General features: G+C 39.2%; 1 protein-coding gene across 1 annotated transcript in view; it reads left to right on the forward strand.

The window, feature by feature from the left end:
- LOC114470965 (short transient receptor potential channel 7-like) overlaps positions 1 to 23,160 on the forward strand; it is a 60,447-nt gene that overhangs the window by 14,311 nt on the left and 22,976 nt on the right. Inside the window, exons 3-6 of the mRNA XM_028459418.1 lie at positions 1,355 to 1,537; positions 2,161 to 2,325; positions 13,797 to 14,013; positions 19,963 to 20,196. Of these exons, the coding sequence (XP_028315219.1) occupies positions 1,355 to 1,537; positions 2,161 to 2,325; positions 13,797 to 14,013; positions 19,963 to 20,196 (799 nt within the window). The remainder of the gene's footprint in view (positions 1 to 1,354; positions 1,538 to 2,160; positions 2,326 to 13,796; positions 14,014 to 19,962; positions 20,197 to 23,160) is intronic.

Consider the following 23,160-nt stretch of genomic DNA (forward strand, 5'->3'; position numbering starts at 1 on the left):
AGTCTCTGCAGGGTTCGAACTACAATTATGATGTCTGCTGTATTGGAGCACATTAGGAACCAGAGCTTGTTGATATTTTATCATCAATGACTTGTGAGCTAAATTGCTCAACTGCCCAGCTAGCTTTAATATGTTAACATTTTTTGTCTTCTTAATCCTAAAGCACTGTGGTTTTACAGATTGAATAAACCCTGTATGACTAACGTGCAGTTCTAAGCATAATTACAGAGCCACGCATCAAGGAGTCGTAATTAACAGAAACCTGGTCCTCCAGTTAATGTTAGCAAGGTACATTAATGTTAATCTCATTAATTTGCGCTGCCACTACATGAACTTATGACAAACTTACTTACCACTATTAACTGCTGTAGCACTGTCTGTGTCCTGGTTGAGAGATACCACATCACGCCTCTTTAGGAGGAGACCTCCAAACACTTGTAATCTAACTTATGCTAATCTTTCTTTCTTTCTTCCTTCTATTAAGCTTTGTCCTTTGATTTTATGTACTCGAGCATTATACTTTATTGAGCGTAGCGCTTTCTAGTGTCATTTGTGTAGATTTAACTTGTTTGTTAATAAAAGTTTTTACTCAACTAATTGTCTGTAGTTCATGTATCAATATTGTTTTGCTATAGAAAAGTAGATAGATTGACATGAATTCATACCCTGAGCTATTATGAATAACTGCTAAAAAGCAATTTGCTACTAGGAGTGTCACCTAAAATAAACATCTAAATTCATAATACAACCTACTAAACCTTCTGCATTGCTGATGTTGGAGTAAACCGAGTGTCTTCAGTGGAGATGCTGCAGCATTGAAGAAATACTGTTGGGGTATAAAAGGGCTGTTTTAGTGAACACACAATGGTGTTCACCTTGATGTCCAACGTAAAATGCTTCCACGCTTTCGACATTTTCAGTCTTTTCTTAGTGCCTTTATTAAGGGTTAAACCCATTGTAGCATATATCTAAAATGTTTTTCCTATCACCCACTCCTACTTGAAAGAATTACTAACAGATAACAAATCGATGTCAGCTGAGTTGACAAACCACTACAAGCTTTTGTGAAATTATATTGTAAGGAAATAGAAACAAAGGTGATTTTTAATTAGATTTAGGCAACAAGCATTACGATGTATAATGTGATAACATCTGAAGTGATGGAAGTGACTGGGGCAGGTGAAGAACATAAAGACAGAAGGCAAAAGTAAATAAAGAGAATGTGACATCCAGGTTGAGATATACACACAGAGGAATGTAACAATTCCACTGAAGGAAATATGAATTGAAATTACATTTAAGTTTTACTGGTCTTATCATTTCAAACTAATACCTCTTGTCCATTTTCATGCAGAATGACTACCGTAAGCTGTCCATGCAATGCAAGGACTTTGTGGTGGGCGTGCTGGATCTTTGTCGAAACACTGAGGAAGTTGAGGCCATACTGAATGGGGACGTAGATCAGTGTCCACCCAGTCCCTACAACCGACCCTGCCTCAGCCGAGTCAAACTAGCCATCAAGTATGAAGTCAAAAAGGTAAGAATAGCAAGACACTCCTGTTTCATAGGAGGGGCGGGGTCAACAGTGACGGTTAGTGACGTCACTGATCCAAAGAGATGTCACTGATCTAATCTCAGCCAATAGCAAAATGAAATTGCAATAGCCAGTGTTCAACCCATAGAGAGCATTCACACTGACATTTTACAATTAAAATGCTACATTTAAATACTTTGACTAAAATGGGAGTTGGGCCTAGGATTAATAAACTACATTACTTCATACCTAATCATATATGTATTCAGCAGAAAAAAGGGGCTTTAGGGTGTACTCACACCTTAAGTCATAACCTTAGTCTCTTTTTCTGGACTCCTTCAATTTAAACCTTCATGTCCATGATGACAATTTTTCAGTAAGCAAATTAAAAAGCTCAGTTATGCCACCTTTTCTTTCCATATACCAGGTCATTTTCAGTATTTTAAAACTCCAAAATGTGTTTTCGAGGGCCCTGCCCTTGCAACAGCTTAGACAGTACAGAATATATGTAGATTTTTGTTCTACCATATACAGTATTAGGAAAGCATGTCACTCTGGATTACAAAGTAAACAGTTCTACAGTTCACTTTGTTCTGAGCTTAATTTTTGAAAATATCTTTCCTCAGTTTGTTGCACATCCGAACTGCCAGCAGCAGCTGCTCACTATCTGGTATGAGAACCTGCCAGGCCTCAGGCAGCAGTCCGTTGGCGTGAAGTGCTGGACTGTGTTGGGGGTAGCTGTAGGACTTCCTTTCCTTGCCATCGGCTACTGGATAATGCCATGCTGCAAGGTACAGAAACACGTTTGTATTTATATTAACATTTGTTAGTATACAATTACATCATCTTGAAGTTCAGACGAGGTGTTGCAATGCCTGATCTTGGGAAGGCTTGGGTTCACTTTTAGTTGGGGGTATTTATGAAAATGTGCATGTTCTGACCGTGTTTTGGTGAGTTTTCTGAAGTAATTGTTTAAAATTTAATTGAAGCTTTTTACCAATTCATGTGATAAACTCGACTACACTGTGTCACTTAGTAAGTAACTACAGAGAACCATTGTGTAGTGATGTTATGAGATGTGCCAAGGCTACCAAGCTTGTGTCAAGTAATGGAGGGGGCGTTTCTGCAAAGCGTGCTTCGAGGCTTGCTTCATTTTGGGGAGGAGCCAAGCTGATGACAAATGAAGCTTCGGTGCACTGTTATTTCTGAATAAAATTTCCCCTGTTCTGTACATAATTGTCCAAGTTACACATGCATAATCAGTGACTTCTTCCTAGTTCAACAAGTGCTTTCAACAAGTGTTTGCCATCTTCCTAAGGTAAGTAAGAAACATTACACAATGTATTAGTATGTTGAAATACTCATGGCCTAGCAGTCAGAACAGGGCTGGAAGAATTTTTGTAGTACCAAGGGGCTGTGTTCAAATCCTGTGTAAACAACTTTTGGGAAAATTTACACCGATAATACATCGAAAAATATTTATATTACATATGTGATTATTTATGTAGAGAAATATATTATTCAGACATTTTTGTGATTCATTGTCATTCACAAGAGCCACAAAACTTCCCAACAGACACAAAAATTCAATGGATCACAATTTATGTGGTGAAGATACAGCTGCCTGTGATTAAAAACCTGGCCAGGAGGTGGAATTATGTGCACATGAAGCGTCGAGAAATTAACTACTCCAGCTATTTTTATACTATGTTGTTTGTCTTCTGGGATGAGTAGGACCACTTCCAGTGGAGCAACATAGAATCCAAGATTCTCTTCGCAGTGTCTATCATTCTTTCCCAAAGCCACACCAGTGGGAAACATGAGGTGGGTTGAACTCCCAGACACATCTTTGTTCACTGAGATACCTTTGTATACCCAGGCCCTGTTGGCTGTTGTTTCTCCCATGTTCCTTACTTGCGTCAACGAAGTTAGCGTCAGAGTCAGACCACAACTTCTTGGCTGGGCCTCTCATGGTAAAGACACGCCTGAGTGCGTTTATGCAACTTGATGCATTGATAGATTTGGTGAGCTCAACATGAACCGCTCTTGAGCTCATACAAGAAAACATGATAGCCCATCTCTTACTTTCCATCTGTCCTCCGTGGCTCTGCCTGGCTGCAACTGACCAAAGACCAAATACGTCCAGGCCCACATATGTAAATGAGGGGCATACCTGTAGGCGTTTGGAAGGTATATCTCCCATGTGTTGTTCTCGAACTTCCGTCTGCGCTTCCTGCACATTACGCAGTTGTGGAATACTGAGTTTATGAGTCTCTTGCCACCCAAGATGCATAGTTCTGCTGCCCTTACAGCTCCCTCTGTCATGTGACAACCTTGGTGCTTTGTTTGTTCATGATGGTGGCGTGTCAGCAGGAGAGATACATGACTGTCTTTGGGCAAGATTACGGAATGTCTTTCACCAATTTGAAGTGAAGGTGTCGCAGTCGGCCTTCAACACGGATCATGTCATTATCGATGATCTGGTTGAGCTGTTGGAGACAGCTGTCTCTAGGAATTGGTTTTTGTGCTTGAAGAGCTGCAATTTCCTTGGCAAAGGCTGACATTTGTCATGCTTGTAGAACAATGTGCATTGCTTGATCCAGTTCATCTGGGATGCGAGGACCTTTACACATGTGCCATCCAGAACACTCATTGGTTTTGCTCATCTGTTTGCAGGATCTTGCAATATCAACAAGAAAGGCTATGCCTCTAAGGAGTGAGCAGAGGCTGGAAAAGCGATGGAAATGGTCTGGGTTGAGCTTTTACTCATTCAGGTAGGTTTTATAGGTTTTTACTCCTGGTTTCAGTGTCATTTTCAGGTTCAATCAGATCAAATCTTTCACTTGCTTGTACCATTTCTGCGGGTGGTAATCTCAGGAAAGATGGTCCAAAGAAATAAATGGTCTGTGCTAGGCAAGATGCAGGAAGGGACTTCAACGCATGGTCGGCAGGGTTTTCCTCAGACTGAACATAATGCCATTGCTCTGGCTTTGAAGATTGGTCTATATGTCAAATCCTGTTGTAGATGTCAATCTAAAACCTCTTGGTTGCATTATGAATATGACCAAGGACCTTACTATCACTATGGAAATGTATAGCGTCAAGCTTGATGTGTAACTCATCCTGTATGAGATCTGCCATTTCGATGGCTAACAGCCACACACAGTTCCAACCATGGGATGGTTGGCTCTGATTGGGGTGCTAGCCTCCCATTTCCCATGACAAATCCAATCTTGTTTTGTCCATCATTTTGAAAAGTTCTCAAGTATGTAACCGCACCAATTGCTCTTATTGATGCATCTGAAAGCACAGTTTGATCAGTATGCTCAGCCTTGAGAAGGGACATGTTTGAGTAAGTATGTGGCACATGAAGCTGTTTGAGTTATTGGAGTGATTCTCTCAAAGTGTCCCACTTTGCATGTTTTTCCTCTGGGAGAGGAGTGTCCCGGCCTGAGAGTTGAGAGCAAAGCTCTCTTAGGAGAGACCTTCCCTGGATGGTAACTGGCGCCAACAGACCCAAGGGATTGAAGTTACTATGCACCACTGACAGGACCCTGTGTGAATGGCTTGGGTTCTGTCGACACAAGGTAGGTGAACGTATCAGCGAATATCTCCCAGAGGAGACCCAAGCTGCACTGTGTGGCTGGTTTCTCTCCGGTGAGGTCCAAGTCCTTGATGATTGTTGCACAATTCTCAGGAGGAAAGGCCCTCAAGACGGTTTGGCAGTTGGATGCAAACTTGTGGAGACGAAGGTTTGATTCCTCCAGAGAGGCCTGTGTTCTTTTCATTAAGTCGATCTCTTTGTGGGCAGTTGATACAGAGATTAAGCCATCGTCAACATAAAAGTGTCTTTTTACAAACGCAACAGTGTCAGCACCATACTGTGCACCCTCCAACTAACCGAGTTAAATTCCTTGTACTGTTTTTAAACTGTACTTGGCGAATAAAATCTATTCTGATTTAATCTTCTCAACCAATAATTGCCACTGCTGGAGAAGGGCTGTTACCGAATACGTGAACTCTCATCCGGTATTCAATGACCTTCTTAGTGGCATCGTTGTCCTGGTTCCAGAGGAAAAGGAGAAAATTGCGATGTTCTTCACTCACTTCAAAGCAGTGGAATATCTGTTGGATGTCTGCTAACACTGCTACCATCTCTTTTCGTAAGCAGAGAAGAACCTCGATTAGGGTGTTATTCAAATCTGGGCCAGTCCACAACACATCATTAAGAGCGACACCACAATACTGAGCGCTGGAGTCAAATTCTACCCTGATCTGGTTGGGCTTGCAAAGATGGTATACTCCAAACGTAGGAAGATGTCAGCATTCCTCATCATCCTTCAGTGGTGGTGCCACCTCAGCGTGCCTGTTTTGGAGGATCTTACCCATAAATACCTAATACTGCTCTTGCATCTCTGGTTTTCTTCTCAGTGTTCTCTAAAGAGATGAGAACCTGCTGAAAGACTGCTCCCGGTTTTTGGGAAGATGCTGTCTCGGTTCTCTGAAAGGGAGTGGGGCAACCCAGGTCTTTTCTTCATTTCTGTACATGCTAACATTCATTTTTTCCAAGAAGATTGTATCCTTGATTGATGGAGCAGGTCTGTTGTCATATTTTGTTCAGTTAAACGCCGTTTTTCCTAGTGTCTCTGTCACTTCGGTTGCTCGGTCAACACTATCCTGCTTTCCCTTGACGTGCATGTAGCTTGTACAGGGTTGGAAACGAGTATGACGACCGCCTTCCAGCACATTTGTCTTAAAGCTGTTCATTATCAGCTTACAAACACTTCCCAGGCACACCTCCCCCACTACCACCCAGCCAAGGTCCAAGCGTTGAGCGAGCGGATCATTGTGTGGGCCGTTCACCTGCTGTCTGACCTTGTGCACTCTAAAAACATCTCTCCTGAGTAGCAGCAGAGTCTTTGCCTTTGGATTGAATTCCGGGAGGTGTTAAGTGATATGCTGGAGATGGGGTTGATGTTGCATAGCACTTGGTGTTGGAATCTCTGACCAATTGTTCGGGATCTCCGTACACCCAGTGAGTGGTGGGAAAGAAATGATCACCCGGCCGTCCAGCGACTCTACTTGGATTCCTTCAGCACGTCTTCCTGACGTTTCTACTAAACCAGAACACATTCTCAGCTGATATGGGAATGGCTCTGATCGTCCATTATCACATAGGCATTGACAGCCTTGTGCCTAGCATCCTTTGAATATACCTTTGCAAGGCAGATCTTTCACAGGAGTGGTTCCATTGGCTCTCGCCACAAACTTCTGTGCAGCTGGAGTCCATAACAGCCTGGCTAACAGCCTCTTCTCCCTTGCCGCCATCCTCTTGTGGTTTGTGTTTGTGTTTTGCTTGAGGAAACATCAGTTTTGTGTACTGAGAGTTCTGTCATTATTGAATTTCCATGAGGCACGTCTCTCTGGTTTGGTCAGGGTTGCAGCGCTTCCTCGATGCATTAAGCTAGGGTTGTTTCTCTTTTAAGCTTCATGACACACAGATCTGCAGAAGTACTCAAAAGGAGGGAACCGACCATTGTTTTCTTCCTGGTATATTGACCCGGCACACAGCCACTTCTCTTTAAGTGGGAAAGGTTGTTTTTTCTGAGATTGGTGAGATGCCTCGTGAAGTGTCCAAATAGGACAGACCCGTAAGATAGCCATCTTCTTTGGCACCAAAGATCTCGGTCTACAAGTCGCCAAGCTTATGTCACTTGACATGGCCTCTGTTGATGAGCCTTGGGAACCTTTCCAATTGCTGAAAGAGCAATCTCTGGTGCAGCATAACAGTCATAGAGACGTTCCCACGCTTTGTGCAGTGAACATATGGTGATGTGTGCACGTTCATTGGTTCAGGGATGTAAGGTTGAATGATTTTGTTATCGTGTTGAGGTAAGTATGTTTTCCTGTTTCCATCTGGGTTGTTTATTGTTCATTGGTGTTCTGTTTTGACTTGATTTTTTGTTGGTCGAGGTAACTACACATCATTCTTTGCTTTAAGTTCTGTTTTGGTGTTACTTGATAACGGTTGTGGGCTGTCCACTACAAGAGATTGCTACATTAAGAAGCTCTCAAATGGCTTCCCAAGGGGTGGTCCCTCAGCAGGTGAGTGTGGTGGCGTGCCAATGCACCGTACAGGATGAGCCAGCAACCACTAAGTATGCAGAATTAACTATTACTTTCAGGGCAATTTGAGAACGAACAGTCATTGGTGTGTTTCATTTTAGTTTGTCGTCAAAGTCTATTACATTTGTGGCTTCTGCTGCCTTTTCTAAAACCTGTGCTTCCACTGCTGTAGCTTCTGCTTCATGCTTCAATTCAATTCAACTTTTTTTATGTAGTGCAGTCATCTCAAAGCGCTTAACAAAAAAAACCCCCAAAAAAGTCCATTACACTGTAGTTGCAACACTTCCAGCTTTGCATGTAGTCTTATTTTTTTTTTCAAACTGTATTTCAGTATCTCTTCTCTTCTCTGCCTCTGTAGCACTTGCTTCCAAATCCTTACTAGCCGACTCTATCTTCAGCTTTGATTTATTGGCTGCTTACGCTGCTCTTATCTTAGCTGCCCTGGACTTGGCTCTGGCATGTCCTGCTGTGCCTGCTGAAGAGGCTGTTGATCTGAAACCTGAGGCTGATGGATTTTTCACTTTTGGAAGCCATTTGTTATTTTAATAATACTGATCTCAATGTCTTTTCACTTTATTCTCATCAAAGTGTAAAAGCTGCAGACTAAACACCAAGCTAAACTCAATTCAAAATGAAGAGGTGAGTCGTCGTTGTAATTGAAGACTGATTTACTGATGACTCCTTCACAGTGACATGGAGTGAAAACTGCAATAATAAATGCAGAACAAATCTTGTATCATTATTTTACAAACTTATCATTGCACTGTATACAAAGCCATTAACTAGCATGAACTATCCTGTAATTAGTAGGCTTGTAAAAGTGTTTTTTTAACCTTAACTTATTAGCTATGTTTTAAACAAATAATCTTTATATATATATTAACTTAAACAAGTACACAATCAAATTAAACAACTTACGACATTGGTTTATCAGTCATTTCCTGAGGATGGAACTGGATTCACATGCTGATCTGACATGTTGGTGCCTTGCATTTCCTGATCTGACTCACAGGATATCATGTGACCTTCAACTAACACAAAATACCTTTCAAATAAAAATAATTGTAAAACAGTAGCTGTTAATACAAAATAAACTTATGTCTTGTGGACATCACTATTTCTGAATGCAGCTATGCTTTCATTGACAGACTACGCGCTTTTGGTCTACTTGTGCACAGGAACGTGTCAGGAACCTGGACCGGAGAATTCGTGTAGGAGAGAAGCGCGTATCTCCAGGCGTGCAAAAAATTGCTTAAGTCCAGATGGGAGAATAGACCCCTTAAAGAGTAACTAAACCCCTGTTTTCTCCTAACCTGCCACTGGGAGCGAAATTCAAACAATATGCAATTACTGCTCCTGGAGCAGTTAAGACACGCCCAGTCGATACTAAAAAAAATCTCCAACGAACAATCCATGCTTTAACGAACTACTCATTATTCAATGTACCTCTCTGTTCACTTTTCTACCACCTATTCACTACAGATTGTAGAGCCCACAGGTGATTTTTTATAAAAGGGGCAGGGCTAACGGTGCTTGTTTGAGATGCAAGATGGCCCCAAAACGTCACATGATCTTGTTCTTAGCCAGTAGCAAAAATCAATTATAATAGCCACGTTTCAACCCATAGAGTGCAGTTACTGACATTTTACAACTATGTATGATAAATTGAAATATTTTCACTAAAATGTTGAGAGTTGGCCCAGGATCAATCAACAGCACTACTTCATACTCAAATACATTTGGGTGGTTTTGGGGTTTAGTTACTCCTTAATCTCTGTGTGTTACCTGTTATGTGTAGCTCCTGGTGCTGCCGACCAAACCAGATGTGGGAGGGTTCCATTACCCAAGTAAAGACGGCTAAATTAAAATAAGTGTGTCGAGATTATATGTAAAAATATAGTTGATGTTAACATACTTTCCAAATAAGATACATATTATAGTTATTTTGTTACTGATGAACATTTGGTTTGTCTTGCAGGAGGAGCTTCCAGTATATAAGTAGTGAATGAAGCTCCTCTGATGAACAGTACAGTTTAAGCCTGGAGAGAGCTGTATGCTCCAGAGCTTCTTTGCAGAGGCCTGCTAAATGGTTTTGCTAAGCAAGTTTACCTAAATTTGGGTTTCTTTTTGATAGCTTGTCCAATTCAACATTAGTTTTGGCTTATTTTTGTATTTTTTGTATCCATTTAATTTTTCTGCATCTACAAGCACTTATTGCACCAGCACTCTGGGGTTCCTGGAAAATAAAAGGGTTGAATGAGAAGACTGATTCTGACTCCTGCTTTCATCACAAGCCTCCAAATCTTATAGTTGCAGTTTTACCTTGTACTTTGTAACTTCGGGCACTGCGGCCCTGACATGGATAGATTAGGGGCAGAGGATAAATTCAGTGGGATAGAAATGTTTTTTTTTCATGGCTCACAAAAATTAAATAAGATAAACATACTGCATTACTGCCTCTTTGAATTTTGCAAATCCTCCAACTTCTTAAGCTGGCTTGACTGATTTCTCGAGAGACTATAAACATGTCAAAAAACCAAATCCATTCATCATAGCAGTTGCTAATATTCTGCACAACTCTAAAGTGATAGTCTAAAAAAAAACAAAGATTCCCACTTTGTGAAGTTTTGTCTAATCATTGTTTGATTATTGAGCTTGAGGCAATCAATTGTAAGGAAATCGTAATTTGTAAAATGACATACCGCTAGACCGCCACCCGGATAATCCTCTACCTTGTACCTAGTAATGTGTGGCAGTCTGTTGGTGTGTTATGCAAGCATGTGCAAAAACTCAGTCATTTGGAAGTACGTTTTCAGGACCCTAGGAGTGACTCGTGCTGAGTGTGACTGATTTTGAAATTTGCAACTGATGACAAGTGTGAAGATGAAGAGTGACATGCTGAGAGAGCTCCTCCATAGCTGAGGGACAAACTCAATCAGGAGGACACATCTCAGTGCGCCCTCAAACAAACTCCTAATGCTATAGTCAGTTTTTGTTTTTTGAATGTGTTGCTCGGTGGTGCATTGTTTTGCTTTAATGCCTGTTATATGAGAATGTGAGAATAAGCATGTATAGAAAATGTCACAAGATAAGGAAAAAATACTTTTTCCAATCTGCACTGTGAATGTTTACATTACATTAAAATATATATCTTTTTTTTGTGGTATTAGATTAGAACACATTTTATGACTAATTTATGCAGAAAAAAAACTAATCCTAAAGGGTTCACATGCTTTTTCTTTCTGATTATAGGCAGTGTTGGTCAAGTTTCTTGGAAATAGTAATTAGTGATTACTACTCCAAGGAAATAATCAAGTTACTTTACCTATTACTTATTTTCAAAAGTAACTAGGTACTTTAATTACTTTGCTTTATATAATTAACAGTAGATCTTTCAGCCTAATTCTATTTTTTTGGCATGTTCCACATTAAAAATGTAATCAAATTAAACAGTCTCTTTTTAAATCTAGTTTTATTCAATATTTTAACACATTACATCAAGCAAAAATGAAATTTAATGCAACAGTTTCTGACTTGAAGAAAATTGGTAAACATTTAAACTTATTTACTGCATATTCCACCATATTTGTATAAAATAAAACAACTTTTCCTTCTATTAACTTATATATCTGACTTTCTCTGTAGCAGCTTGACTCCATTTTTGGCCGGTATTTCTTTCTATGATGCGTCAGAATGATTCACAGTTCACGGTGGAAATTGGCAACATGTCCACAACAATTAAATCAGTGACTAGCTTCAAGAGTTCAGCAGCACTATTTTCATTTGTTTAGCAGGAGATTGGCCCTCGGTGTTTGGCTTGGTGAAAGTGGATGTTGTAGCAGCAGTGGGATTTGGGACTGCTAAGTAAAACTCAATGACTAACATTCCTTGCCAGGTGCTTGCTCAGATTTGTTCATGTGGATCTTGTTGGGTTTTTTATTTATTATTATGAATTTTATATTTTGATAAGCACATTGAGATGACTTTGTTGTAATTTGCACTATACACATAAAGTTGAATTGAATTTGAGGTGGAATTCTTTGAAGTAGATACATATTTTCTTGTTTTTGTCATCTTTTACGGAGTCAATCTCAAATAATTTTTGGTACTTCCAAGGTGCTTGGACATGCTCTCTCTCACTCTCCAGTTTCGTGTGTGTTGTTTACCAGTGATGTTGTGCCGCTTACGTCATTGGCTTAAGACTGGATTATAATGCGCTATAAAACACGACACGCCCAATAAACAGTAGTTAGAAGGTTTTTATTTGGTAACGCAGCCTGCTTGCTGGAAAATACCTGTAATCTAATCATTGTTTCTTCAATTATAATTCCTTTCTTTACTTGGTAAAGGCAAGGTAGGTGATTTTCAAAAGCTAGCATGATTTTGAATGTAGCGTCATTGACTGCCCCCTCCCCCCTCCCCTCTGTGCTCTCTCACTCACATGCACGAGCACCGCTGCTCCAGAAGCAGACCTCAGCTCATCACTTGTATTGTGTAGAAACTTTGTTGTCTCATGTCTCATTCAGCAGTAAGTAAACACTAAACTTAATCATTATATATGTTAAAAACTCAGGTTTAAGTCCGTCACCGGTGATGCGCTTTGTGGGCTCGTGCACACGAGGGGTTGAGAACGAGCAGAGAGACAGGGAGACGTGATTGGTTAGAAAAATATGAACCGTCTTTTTTCATTGGTCAAACTTATTACAGGTTTACAGCTGCTACAGATGACAGATTTTCTTTGTTCCTTTTTCAGAGCACATAAGATCTTAATTTCTGTCAGGACATAAAGACAATTTCAACCAAAAACTTTTTTAAATGTATCTGGAGAAAATCACCTACCCTACCTTTAATTGGGAAAAGTAGTCAGATTACAGTAACGTCTTACTTCTAACGCGTTACTGCCCATCACTGATTAGAGGACGAGTGGACACGGCAGACACAGTTTGACCTTGTGAGATGTCATTCCACACCCCATTTCCTACTTGAAGCTCCATCTTACTACCAGCAGACATTATGGTGAGAAACCCACAGCGTGAGCGGACGTCACACAGCAGAATGGCCTCATGTAAAATGGCTATTAGTTTGTGGTGGGTTTTGTTCAGGGTTTGTGTTCTCCAGCTGCTTTGTGATGATTGCATCAGAGGAACATACAGATGGTTAGAAACACTCAAAGGAGGGTTTTATGAGTTTATCACCAAACCTTTTGTGCATTTTTTTAACCTGGTGGTTTGTAATGTATATGGCTCTTTGGATCACTGGTTCTAATGTGACACTATGCTTGTAGAGAGGAGCGATATCCTGTTGGTTGTTAATAATGAACTCAGCATGTTCAGAGAGCAGCATGGCCAATGGGGTTGGAACTGCACTGTGCATGCATGTGAGTGGGTCTTGGCTTTAATTTCATGTATAGCCTTCAGATGCATTCTTCACCCTGTATATAGAAAATCCTAACTCTGCTTCTTGCCGAGTGTGCACTGAAAGTTATCAGTGCTCAGGCAATCCCATTATTTTCAACAGCTGCTGTTTTCTTGCTTTGATTGTTGCTCACGGTGCATTTCAGCTTCTGCTCTCTGAGGATAAAATTCCATTCAGACAGTATGTATGGCCTCACAAATAAAGAAAAAAACTGTTTTCATTTACTAACTTTTCAAAAATAGTTTACATTGTGTGTATGTTATTTTTAGATGATGCTGAAATATATTTTTCCAACTGTATTTAAAATCCCTGTTAAGGGTCAACCTTCAATTGTTGTAAATACCCTGTTCATTCACATTGTAAAGTTTTCAACTATTTAAAATTACTCCCATTTTCAGGTTAATTCCAATAAAAAAAATCCTTTAAAAGTTTATATTTTTGAATTTCCAGTACATTTGGGAATGTACTGGAAATTTCCCACCTCTTTACAACCCTAGTGTTGATTCTGTTGATTTTTAGCCAAACCAATATTGACTAGTTTTCATGCTAACTTATGCCTGTAAAACGTTTAAACAAGTGTCTCCTCTCTATTGAAATGTTCACAATAATATGCTTAAAAATGCTATTTAAGTATTATCTGTGAATTTTGGTGAATATTTAAAACCCAAATACCTAAAAGAAGCTATACATTTTTAAAATATCACTGTATTCTCACCAACAGCTTGGTCAAATCCTGCGAAGCCCGTTCATGAAGTTTGTGGCTCACGCCGTCTCCTTCACCCTCTTTCTGGGTCTTTTGATTCTCAATGCTTCAGACCGCTTCGAGGGCGTCAAGAACCTGCCCAACGAAACCATCATAGACCACCCGAGGCAGGTCTTCAGGGTCAAAACCACCCAGTTTTCTTGGACGGAGATGTTGATTATGAAGTGGGTGTTGGGTAAGTCGCCTTCCAATTCCCTCCTTAGTCCTACTAGATGCATCTGTAAAAGGTCAATGTGCATGTTTAGTTCTATTTGTCACTCAGATTTGTTTATTCTTTTTAATTTAAGTTTGACTTTTTTACATTTTATATTCAGTTGACGTTTTTAATCATATAGCCTCCAAACTACTTACTATACTTACAGTACATTTGTTAATACTAATAAGGTTTGTCAAGTTATATGCATATACAGTAATTTTGTAATTAGGATTAAATAAAGTAAATTGGAGCAGTAGACATTAGTCGTCATCTGTCATCAATGTTTCTCTTGTTATTTGCTCTGAAGTGTGATCAAACTGTGGCTTTACATTGGGCACAGTGTTAAAATAGTTGACCAGCGTGGACATCATTCTGAGGTCTGTCCGTTTCATTTCACAAGCTGCAGCTGCCGTGCGCACCGTGGCACACAGCTGATTTGCTCCGTGACACCGCAGCCACCGCCCTCCAAGAAAAGGAGTGGACAGCAAGGAAAGAATATAAATAAATGTAACACAATTTGTCACATCGAGAACTTGTAAATTTGAACTTATTAGAAATGCTGATGGTCAGTCTTTTGGCGTGCATGTGTAGCTTGGACTGGAGGAGGTGTGTGTGTAACAGGGCTATGATGGGCAGGGTTGGGTTCGCCTGATCTGACATAACGCACGTAGCCACCATGACTGGCTTCATTACCTGGATTAGTTTATTCAATATCCCATTCAAGGTCCGTTGGTAATGCTTGTCCGGAGCAGCATTGGTCATGTCTAAATCCGTTCGCCATGGAGGTAAATTGTACAGGTGCAGGTTTAATCACGGTTGTTGGGTTTGTTTGCTAAAGGGAAATTCCAGCTGCTGCAACTCTTTGTGCTGCAAGTCTTTCTCGTGTTTGTACTCACTTGTTAGTGCATTACCGCCACCCAGTGGTCACCCACGAAATTTTGAAAAATACAAAAAAAAAAAAAAGCAGGGAAGCAGAATCGATTATTAAAATTGGCACCCAAAAGATTGAAAAATTGTAAAATAGATTTTTTTCACCACTCTTACTCATTGATAGTTTGTATTGTTTGTAATTGTAATTTTTAAAATGATCAATAAATATATATAAAGGTCACACCCTCGATGGGCCGTAACAGAGTTTTTGTAGACGTAAACAGGAGTTGCATTAATCAGTGATTGATTGCTCAAAAATGTCTGTGTAGTGAAATAACAAATTTGAGAAGCAGAAATATATTTACTTTTTGGAATGCACTGAGATGATTTTTTCTGTAAAAGGAAAAAATAAAATTTCAAGTTACTAATTGAGTTTCAAAAACAGTAAATTAAATTTCAAGTTGTTACTTTCAAATTTAATACCAACTATTCAAAATTAGTTTCTAGTGGCACAAATCTCAGCGCATAGAAGCACAAAAAGCAAAGTAAAAGGATCAAAGGAGTGAGAAACTCTGTGGATTGTTTCCTGGAGTCGCAACCTGTCAGACCTCAGCTGCTTCCCATGTATTAATGTTATTGCGTTAATGCACACATAACTTCATTATGTGTGGGTTGTTTATGTTGTGCACATGTGGTCCCGTTTTTTACTCACGGACATGGAATAGAATCCTCCTCCATCACCACCCCCGCATTTCCACCTCATACATGCAGATTGTTTGGCAGCAGGTGCATGTATTTGGCTGCTCATGTGCACAGTATTAGCTTGAGGTAGACAGAGTAATTGTAATCTCAGCGCCATGCTTTGAAGACCCAGTAATTGTTACAGAGATGATACTGGTCATGGTGCCTTTTCACTGATCAATGTTCCCCTTGTTTTTGTTCCAGATAGAGAAAAACAGGGGCTGCATTGAGGAAATGAGGTTTTGTGTGGATGCACCTGTGCTATAAAAGGCATGTCTGTCCGATTCACCCATTTAGAAGTTACTCAGACATGTGCATCAGTATTTTTCACCACTCAATTCAACCAGTAATATCATGAGTTTACAAAGTGTTTTTTACACATTTTTTGTAGCATCTATTTATATAAAATTATTATTACTATAAACACTAATAGACATTTTCGTATTCATCAATCTTTTTAACACAAATTATTTTACCAATATTCTAGAGATGTACCGAAATATGACTTCTTGGCCAAAACCGAAAAAACTGAAAATGAGGAAACCAAGCCTGAAAACCGAAACACAGAAGTAAATTATACCAATTGTTTTGCATTTACAGCTGTGATTATGTACTAATTACACTAAAATTAAAGCATTGCAATTGTATAAAGTAATGGTAATGCTTCAAAGAATAAATCAATACAAATTAAACGCTGCACAATACAAAATACAATGTTCAACTTGACTCCACTCATGAGTACATTAATTAATGATGTACAGGCCTAAAATTGACTGGAATGCTGAACAATAGTAAAATAAAATATATGCTCTCATAAAAGCACAAAGTATTAAAGTTCTTGATGAAGAGTAGCTCCAAAGCAGCAGCTCCAAAATCAACTTCCGTTCATTCTGCAACAAGAGGACCAAGACCAGGAGGAGATGCACACATTACTCCTATTCTAAAATCTTTGCACTGGTTTCCTGTTAGTTTCCGCATTGATTTTAAAATTATTTTATTAGTTTATAGGGCACAACACGACCTTGCCCCCGACTACGTATCAGAGATGGTTTTAGTTTATCAACCCAGCTGGACCCTCGGATCCTCTGGTACAACTCATAACTTTTCCAAAGAGTAGAACTAAAATGTTTGGAGACTCCTCCTTCAGTTTTTGTTTTTAAACGCAAGCTAAAAACCTATTCATTCAGTCTGGCTTTTATGTACTGCTTTATGATTTTTATCATTTTAGGGTTGTTAATTTAAAGAAAAAAAAAAGGTTATAATTTTAATGTATTTTGCTTTGCTTTGTTTTTTTCTGACTCTTTCTTAATTATTTTATTAAATTTCTTCTGTGTGCATTAGTCTCTAATCCTTTTTATCATTTTAAACTCTTGTCAATAAGAGTAATAAGCACATTTCTGTGAAGCACTTTGATCTACAATTCAATTGTAAGAAAGATACTATATAAATAAAGTCTGATTGATTTTTTTGCTTTATCACAGTGAAATCTGTTCCTCTTCATTTTTCTCCTTGTTTGGTGCACGTCTCCATCAATCTTCGTGCGCACTGCTTTATTACCACATCCAAGTGATGGTCTTTTTAACTTAGATCAAGTACACTCGTGATGAAATGCAGTGAATCTGAAAAGATCTTGGTGTGCGGACAGACTCTTTAGCATAATGTATGCATATGACGCGTACATTGGATTATTTGGAGGCACTATGTGCACGTCAGGCCACAGTGTACGGCTCAGCATGGACACCGGACACAGAAACATAAATCCCACTAGTGCTCAGATATGTTGAGATACATATATGTTGGATATACATATATATCCAGGAACCGCGCTTACCTCTGTGTATGCTTGCTTCATCACATCTTGTTTCAGTCGTGTTGTTTCTGTAAAAAACATTTTTTTGGCGTCTGAATTTTTGGTCCATCACTACAATAATCCCACTTGAGTCCTTTAAACGAAGTGGTGTACATCATCACTGAAAGCATCACTGATCAAGCAGATTGTTCATGAAGTCATAAAACAGCCAGAAACATGACCCAATGGCCTTCGTCTCATATCCATCCTTCAGCTCATGATCATAGAGATGATCATAGTGATGCATAGTGTAGGCTTCATAAATAAATAAACCAGATATAATCTACTTGTTCAAAAATGACGAAACGAAAGTCTGTTTTGATTGCCACTGGGAAACACTTTGTTTGCTGACATTATGGGAAAAGTTTTGCACATTGCATCGTGGGATGTGGAGTCCTGTAGACGGATGCATAGAAGGATTTTTACTTCATTTTTACAATTATGATTGTGTTTGCCCCCAATATCTCTGCCAAAGTGACTACCCAACACATTTCTGGTGTTTTTTAATTGACCGAAAGTTGTGGTAAACAAATAGTGGATGTTTATTATGGGGCTTACATTCCAAGCGAATTTGAATGTCTCACGGAGTGAGGTCATATCACGGGTAATTCAAGAAATCACAGGAGAAATGAAGTAAAAACACTTCTATGCACGTATTTACGGGACTCCACATCCCACAGTGCATAGTGCCAACCTTTTTTGACAATGCCAACAAACCCAATGTTTACAGTAAAGATCAAAACAGACTTTTGAACAGCAATTTCAACCTTTCACATTTGTTTGAGTAAATTATTTTAAATTTCTTGATCTATGAGGCCTACACTATGCTTAATCTGTTAAAATTATGGTTTCCATCAGGTTTAATGGAATTTACCCGTTTGATCTTCAAAGGTTGGGTTTTCAAACAGCGTGCGGTGAATTGTTTACTGAAAATGTCCCTGCTTTATTCTCCTTTGTTTTGTGCATAATTCAGACATGCAGGCATGTTTATCTGAATGACTGAGAGCAGGTCTGACTTTAAGTGCTTTTATCATTAGGCCCGAGTGCCACGAGCTGGCGAAGGGCCTCTTGCTCTCGTAGTGGCCACACTACGAGGGAAGGGGCGGAGCCTATGCGAAAGCCCATCAGTGATCAGGGACCCTTGTCATGTCGTAGGCATGTCCCTGCGCTTTCCGAAAATGTATAGTTCATGGTGCTCAAAAAGGGGCAATCATTGGGTTGGATTATTTTTTTTTTCTTTGTTTCCCGGTGTCTGAACCAACTCACCTACTTTTTACCAACTGAACCATTATGTAGTCTCAAAAATTCCAACAAAATTCAGCTTCTCTACTTTCTGTCTATTTCCGAATTACCAGCGTCGTAGTATAGGCCCCATTAAATGTAATTCATTGTAGAATCATGAAAAATGACACAGAAGTAAAAAAAAAAAAATATCAAGACCACACCAAAAAATACACAGTAAGTTCAGAATCTTGAATTGAAAATTGCCAAATTGCTGTTTTTGCTCACATTGTATTTTAACGCATTTCTCCTAGGGCGTTTCACTGACGGGATTCAAAATTGCTGAAGATCATCTAGAGAAGTGGGACATCAAAAGTTAGCCATGGATTTTTGATAACTTTCACGGTGTTTGCAGGGCGGAGCTGTGAATCTTGGCCTAATGTTTTTTCTTAAAAAAAAATGCTCCCATTTGTACATAAGAAGTTGGATTTGCATCAAATGTGACTCAGTTGTTAAAATCCCAGCCCTAAACCAGCTCAATGTGGAAAAATAGACATTGGCGCGTTATCGCCCCCTACAGAGTGAAGAGAATTTAGCTTGGGCGAACGTATTTTAACGCACTTTTCCTAGGGTGTTTCACTGACGGGATTCAAAATCGCAGGAGATCAAAAGTTTTGATAACTTGCATTTTGGCCAAAACCTTTTGAAAATTTTAATATTTTGAAATTGCTCCCATTTGCACATGCAAACTTTGATTTGCGTCAAATGTAAATCAGTTGTTAAACTCTCGGCCCTTAACCAGCTCAATGTAGAAATACGGAAATTGGCGCGTTAGCGGCCCCGACAGATTGAAGACAATTTAATATGGGGAGAAAAAAAATCTAAAACGTTTGGAACTTCTGTTTTAGCCTCTCGATCAAAAAAGTCAATGATGCTTTATTTTTTATCGTGTTATTGTATATCGAGATACTCTCCATTTTGTGTTAATAGGATATTGGCCAAATGCGGCAAAGGCAGCATGGCAAATGCGGCGCAGATTGCAGCGGTGAAGGCGGCACAGGAAAATGTGTCGTGGCAAAGCCGGCGCCGCAAAGGCGGCATGGCAAAGCTGCGCGGCGAAAGCGGCGCAGGAAAAGGCGTCGCGGCAAAGGCAGCACGGAGAAGGCGGCGCGGCAAAGGCGAAGGCTGTTGATCGCCTTTTGTGGCTATATTTTCACCTTTTTTTTCCATGATTCTACATGTTTTAGGGATGATTTGGTTGGAGTGCAAGGAGATCTGGAGTGATGGGCCCAGGGAGTATCTCATGCACCTTTGGAACGTCCTGGACTTTGGCATGTTGTCCATCTTTGTGGCCTCTTTTACTGCGCGCTTCATGGCTTTCCTCAAGGCATCCAAAGCTCAACAGTATGTGGATATGCATGTTCCTGATGAAGATCTCAGCAATGCGTCTCTGCCGGATGAAGTGGCGTACTTTACTTATGGTAAGTACTAACCAATGGTAGCAGGGGTTGAATATTATCATGATCCATTTGACAAGTTTTTGTATTAAATTAGCCATCTTTAAATGTTTATTTACACAGAAACATTTTGACAAATGTTAGTGTAGCAAATTTGGTTTCTGGGTTGTGATATGTTTAAAAAAGAAAAAACCGCAGAGGGGATATTTGTAAAATATTGATAAAAATTGCTATTGCTTATGTCTTTTGATTAGTTAAAAGTAGTTAATTATTGCTATTTTTCTTTCATTATGTCAGCCTCTAATCAAATCGTAGTCTGCAGTATTTAGTCCTTTTGAAGCAGCTAATTTGCAGCTGTTTTTTGTGCTGTTTTATCATCAAAACAGAAGGTGAAACCTAATTGTGCTTTCACGCCGGATGCTTTTTGGGCATCAAAATCGCGCCCAACTCCCCCTAGTTGACGCTTGTGCTCATTGAATCAGGTTAGGAAGAGAGGGCGTTTTGGGAAGGGGCTTCTCTTTTGCCAGATAAAAGTTTAAATAACTTACCTGAGACACCGACCTCACTAATGCTCCTCCAAACAAGGTCCTTTCTATTCCTGTCTTGATAGCAATAGTCCGCTGGGTTATACAGCTCATAGCGAGCACAGCATAGTTGTGTTGGCTTCCTGTTGTCATCGGGGTCCTACAGTCCTGTCACGAAATGCGTCACTACTGTTCAGTTGGAGGAAGCTCCTAATTGGTCTATGTGCCGCGATTCCAGCCAAAAGTTCAACAATCTCAACTCTAGCGTCGACAGCGTTGAGGCACCAGACGCATGTCAAAAGCTTCAAAACGCGCCACACAGGAGGCGGGGGACGGGCAGCTGGACCTCTTGACGCTCCTAGAAGCGTGTCCACCATATATTGTGTATGTAAACCTGACGCTGTTGACGCTTTTGGCTGTGAACGTACCATAACTATTGCACAAGTAATGCACAAAGTCACTAGCAGGAGGTGTTGTGAACTAGGTTAAACAGCTGAACATAGGGATTTTTCTATTTTTAAAACTGATCCATATTCAGTAGGGATGTAACAATTCACTCAACTCCCGATACGATTCGATTCACGATACTGGGTTCACGATACGATTCTCTCACGATTTTTTCATTTACAAAATGGGACTGTAGACAATTTTTTTTTTTGGGAAAAAAACTAGAAAATACTGTATTATTTTCCTTTTATTTTTCATTGTCAAAAGAATTCCTTGATAAACTATTCAAAACAATGCAATTTAACTAAAAATAAATCTTGAATTAAATAAATAAAGGAATAATACAAATGAAAATGAAGCCTATTAATTTAAATTCTGGTTCTATAATAAACTATGCAAAACTGCATAATAGTTCTTTTTCTTTTAAAAGTGCAACTGAAAATGTATTTTGTGCCTTAACAATTGGACTTTAAAAAAAAAAAAAAAAAACGTGATTACACTGATTTACGTCATATTTGTTTGGACCAGCAGAGGGCGCTGGTAACACAGTGGTCGGTTGGCATGCAGATATCTTGCAGTGAAGAAGAGAAGCTATGCTAGCAGACATAGCTAATAGAAAACCGTGACTTTTACAGATATTCAAGTAATATTACAGATTTTCTTTCGGTGCTAAAGGGGTAATGAATCATTTATTAACATATTTAAGAGTAGAAGGCGGCCAGAAAGAAAGTATTAGCAGACTCCGCCCGCCGCCAACACTTCCGGATAGCGCCCTCTGCTGGTTAAAAAAAGTACTGCGATTCAATTGTCAGAAAATCGATATCAACCGTGACCCCTATGAATCGATTTTTAACTGCCTTACGATTAATCGTTAAATCCCTAATATTCAGGATATTGATCTGGATCATCCATAGAAACTATTTTTCGAGTTGGATAGTTCTCAGACAAATAAATGAATAAATAAGATAATGCCGGCAAAAACATAACTTCTATGATGCTATGTGCAAAAAGTAATCACCTGAATTTGTCGGGAGGGGTTTGTTGTAAATGTATAGCTTCTGATTATTTGATTTGATAATAAGCTGCCATTTTTACAGTTCTGGTAGCTGTGGAAAAAGCTTATCTCCAGAGAGTTCTCCACAGCTTTGTGCTAAACATTGATGTAGCTTGAAGACCATTTAGTTAGCTCATGTTATTGATGCTTATTGACTCTACTCCTTCAGGGCCAGCAGAGAATCCCGACCTCCTGAAAACAGCTGATATAATTTACAATGCAGATGTTTATAGATGGAAACTATTGGCGCTATAAGTAATTGTCAACTGGCACAAAGCAGCAGTTTAGTGACAAGAAATTCAATTCTTTTCAAATTCAATCTGCCTAATTACGTTTGCAGTCAAAGTGCATTTGACAAGCTCCAATAAATAGGAAGTTTCTAAAATGTGGCCGAATGATAACAGAGCTTCATCAATCACTAGCAAAGATTTCTAAAGTAAAATAATGTTTGTTTAAAACTGTAAATGCGTTCACTTTAATCTAACAGGATCTAGTTGTCATTTTGTAACAGTCACACTGATATAACTGTAAAGTTTGACCAATGCTTGTGCACATACATTAGTATGATTAATCAGAGTTGCGGTCAATTACATTTTTCAAATACATTTACGTCTTAAAATATTATTATTATTAAATTGTTCAATTACAACTCAGTTACGATTAGGGTGACCGCCATTTTTTCCAATTACAACTAAAATTACAATTATTATTTTCCCCTGAAAGTCAATTGCAACTATGTTCTCAATTACTAAAGTTAAATTGCAATTAATTACAATTACAACCTGAAATAAATAACCCCATAAAACATATTCTTCCTCTTGTGTTAGCTTTTTGTTAGCGTCTCTTATGATAACTGGTCACTTTGACTCATGTCTGTAATTAGCTGTAAAATACACTAAAAAATATTATCTATCATCTAATTTGTTTTTATCTCTTGGTTACCTTGTTAGGTTTCCTAATCTT

This window comes from Gouania willdenowi, chromosome 10 (genome assembly GCF_900634775.1).
Source record: "Gouania willdenowi chromosome 10, fGouWil2.1, whole genome shotgun sequence".
In the NCBI taxonomy this organism is placed as follows: domain Eukaryota; kingdom Metazoa; phylum Chordata; class Actinopteri; order Blenniiformes; family Gobiesocidae; genus Gouania; species Gouania willdenowi.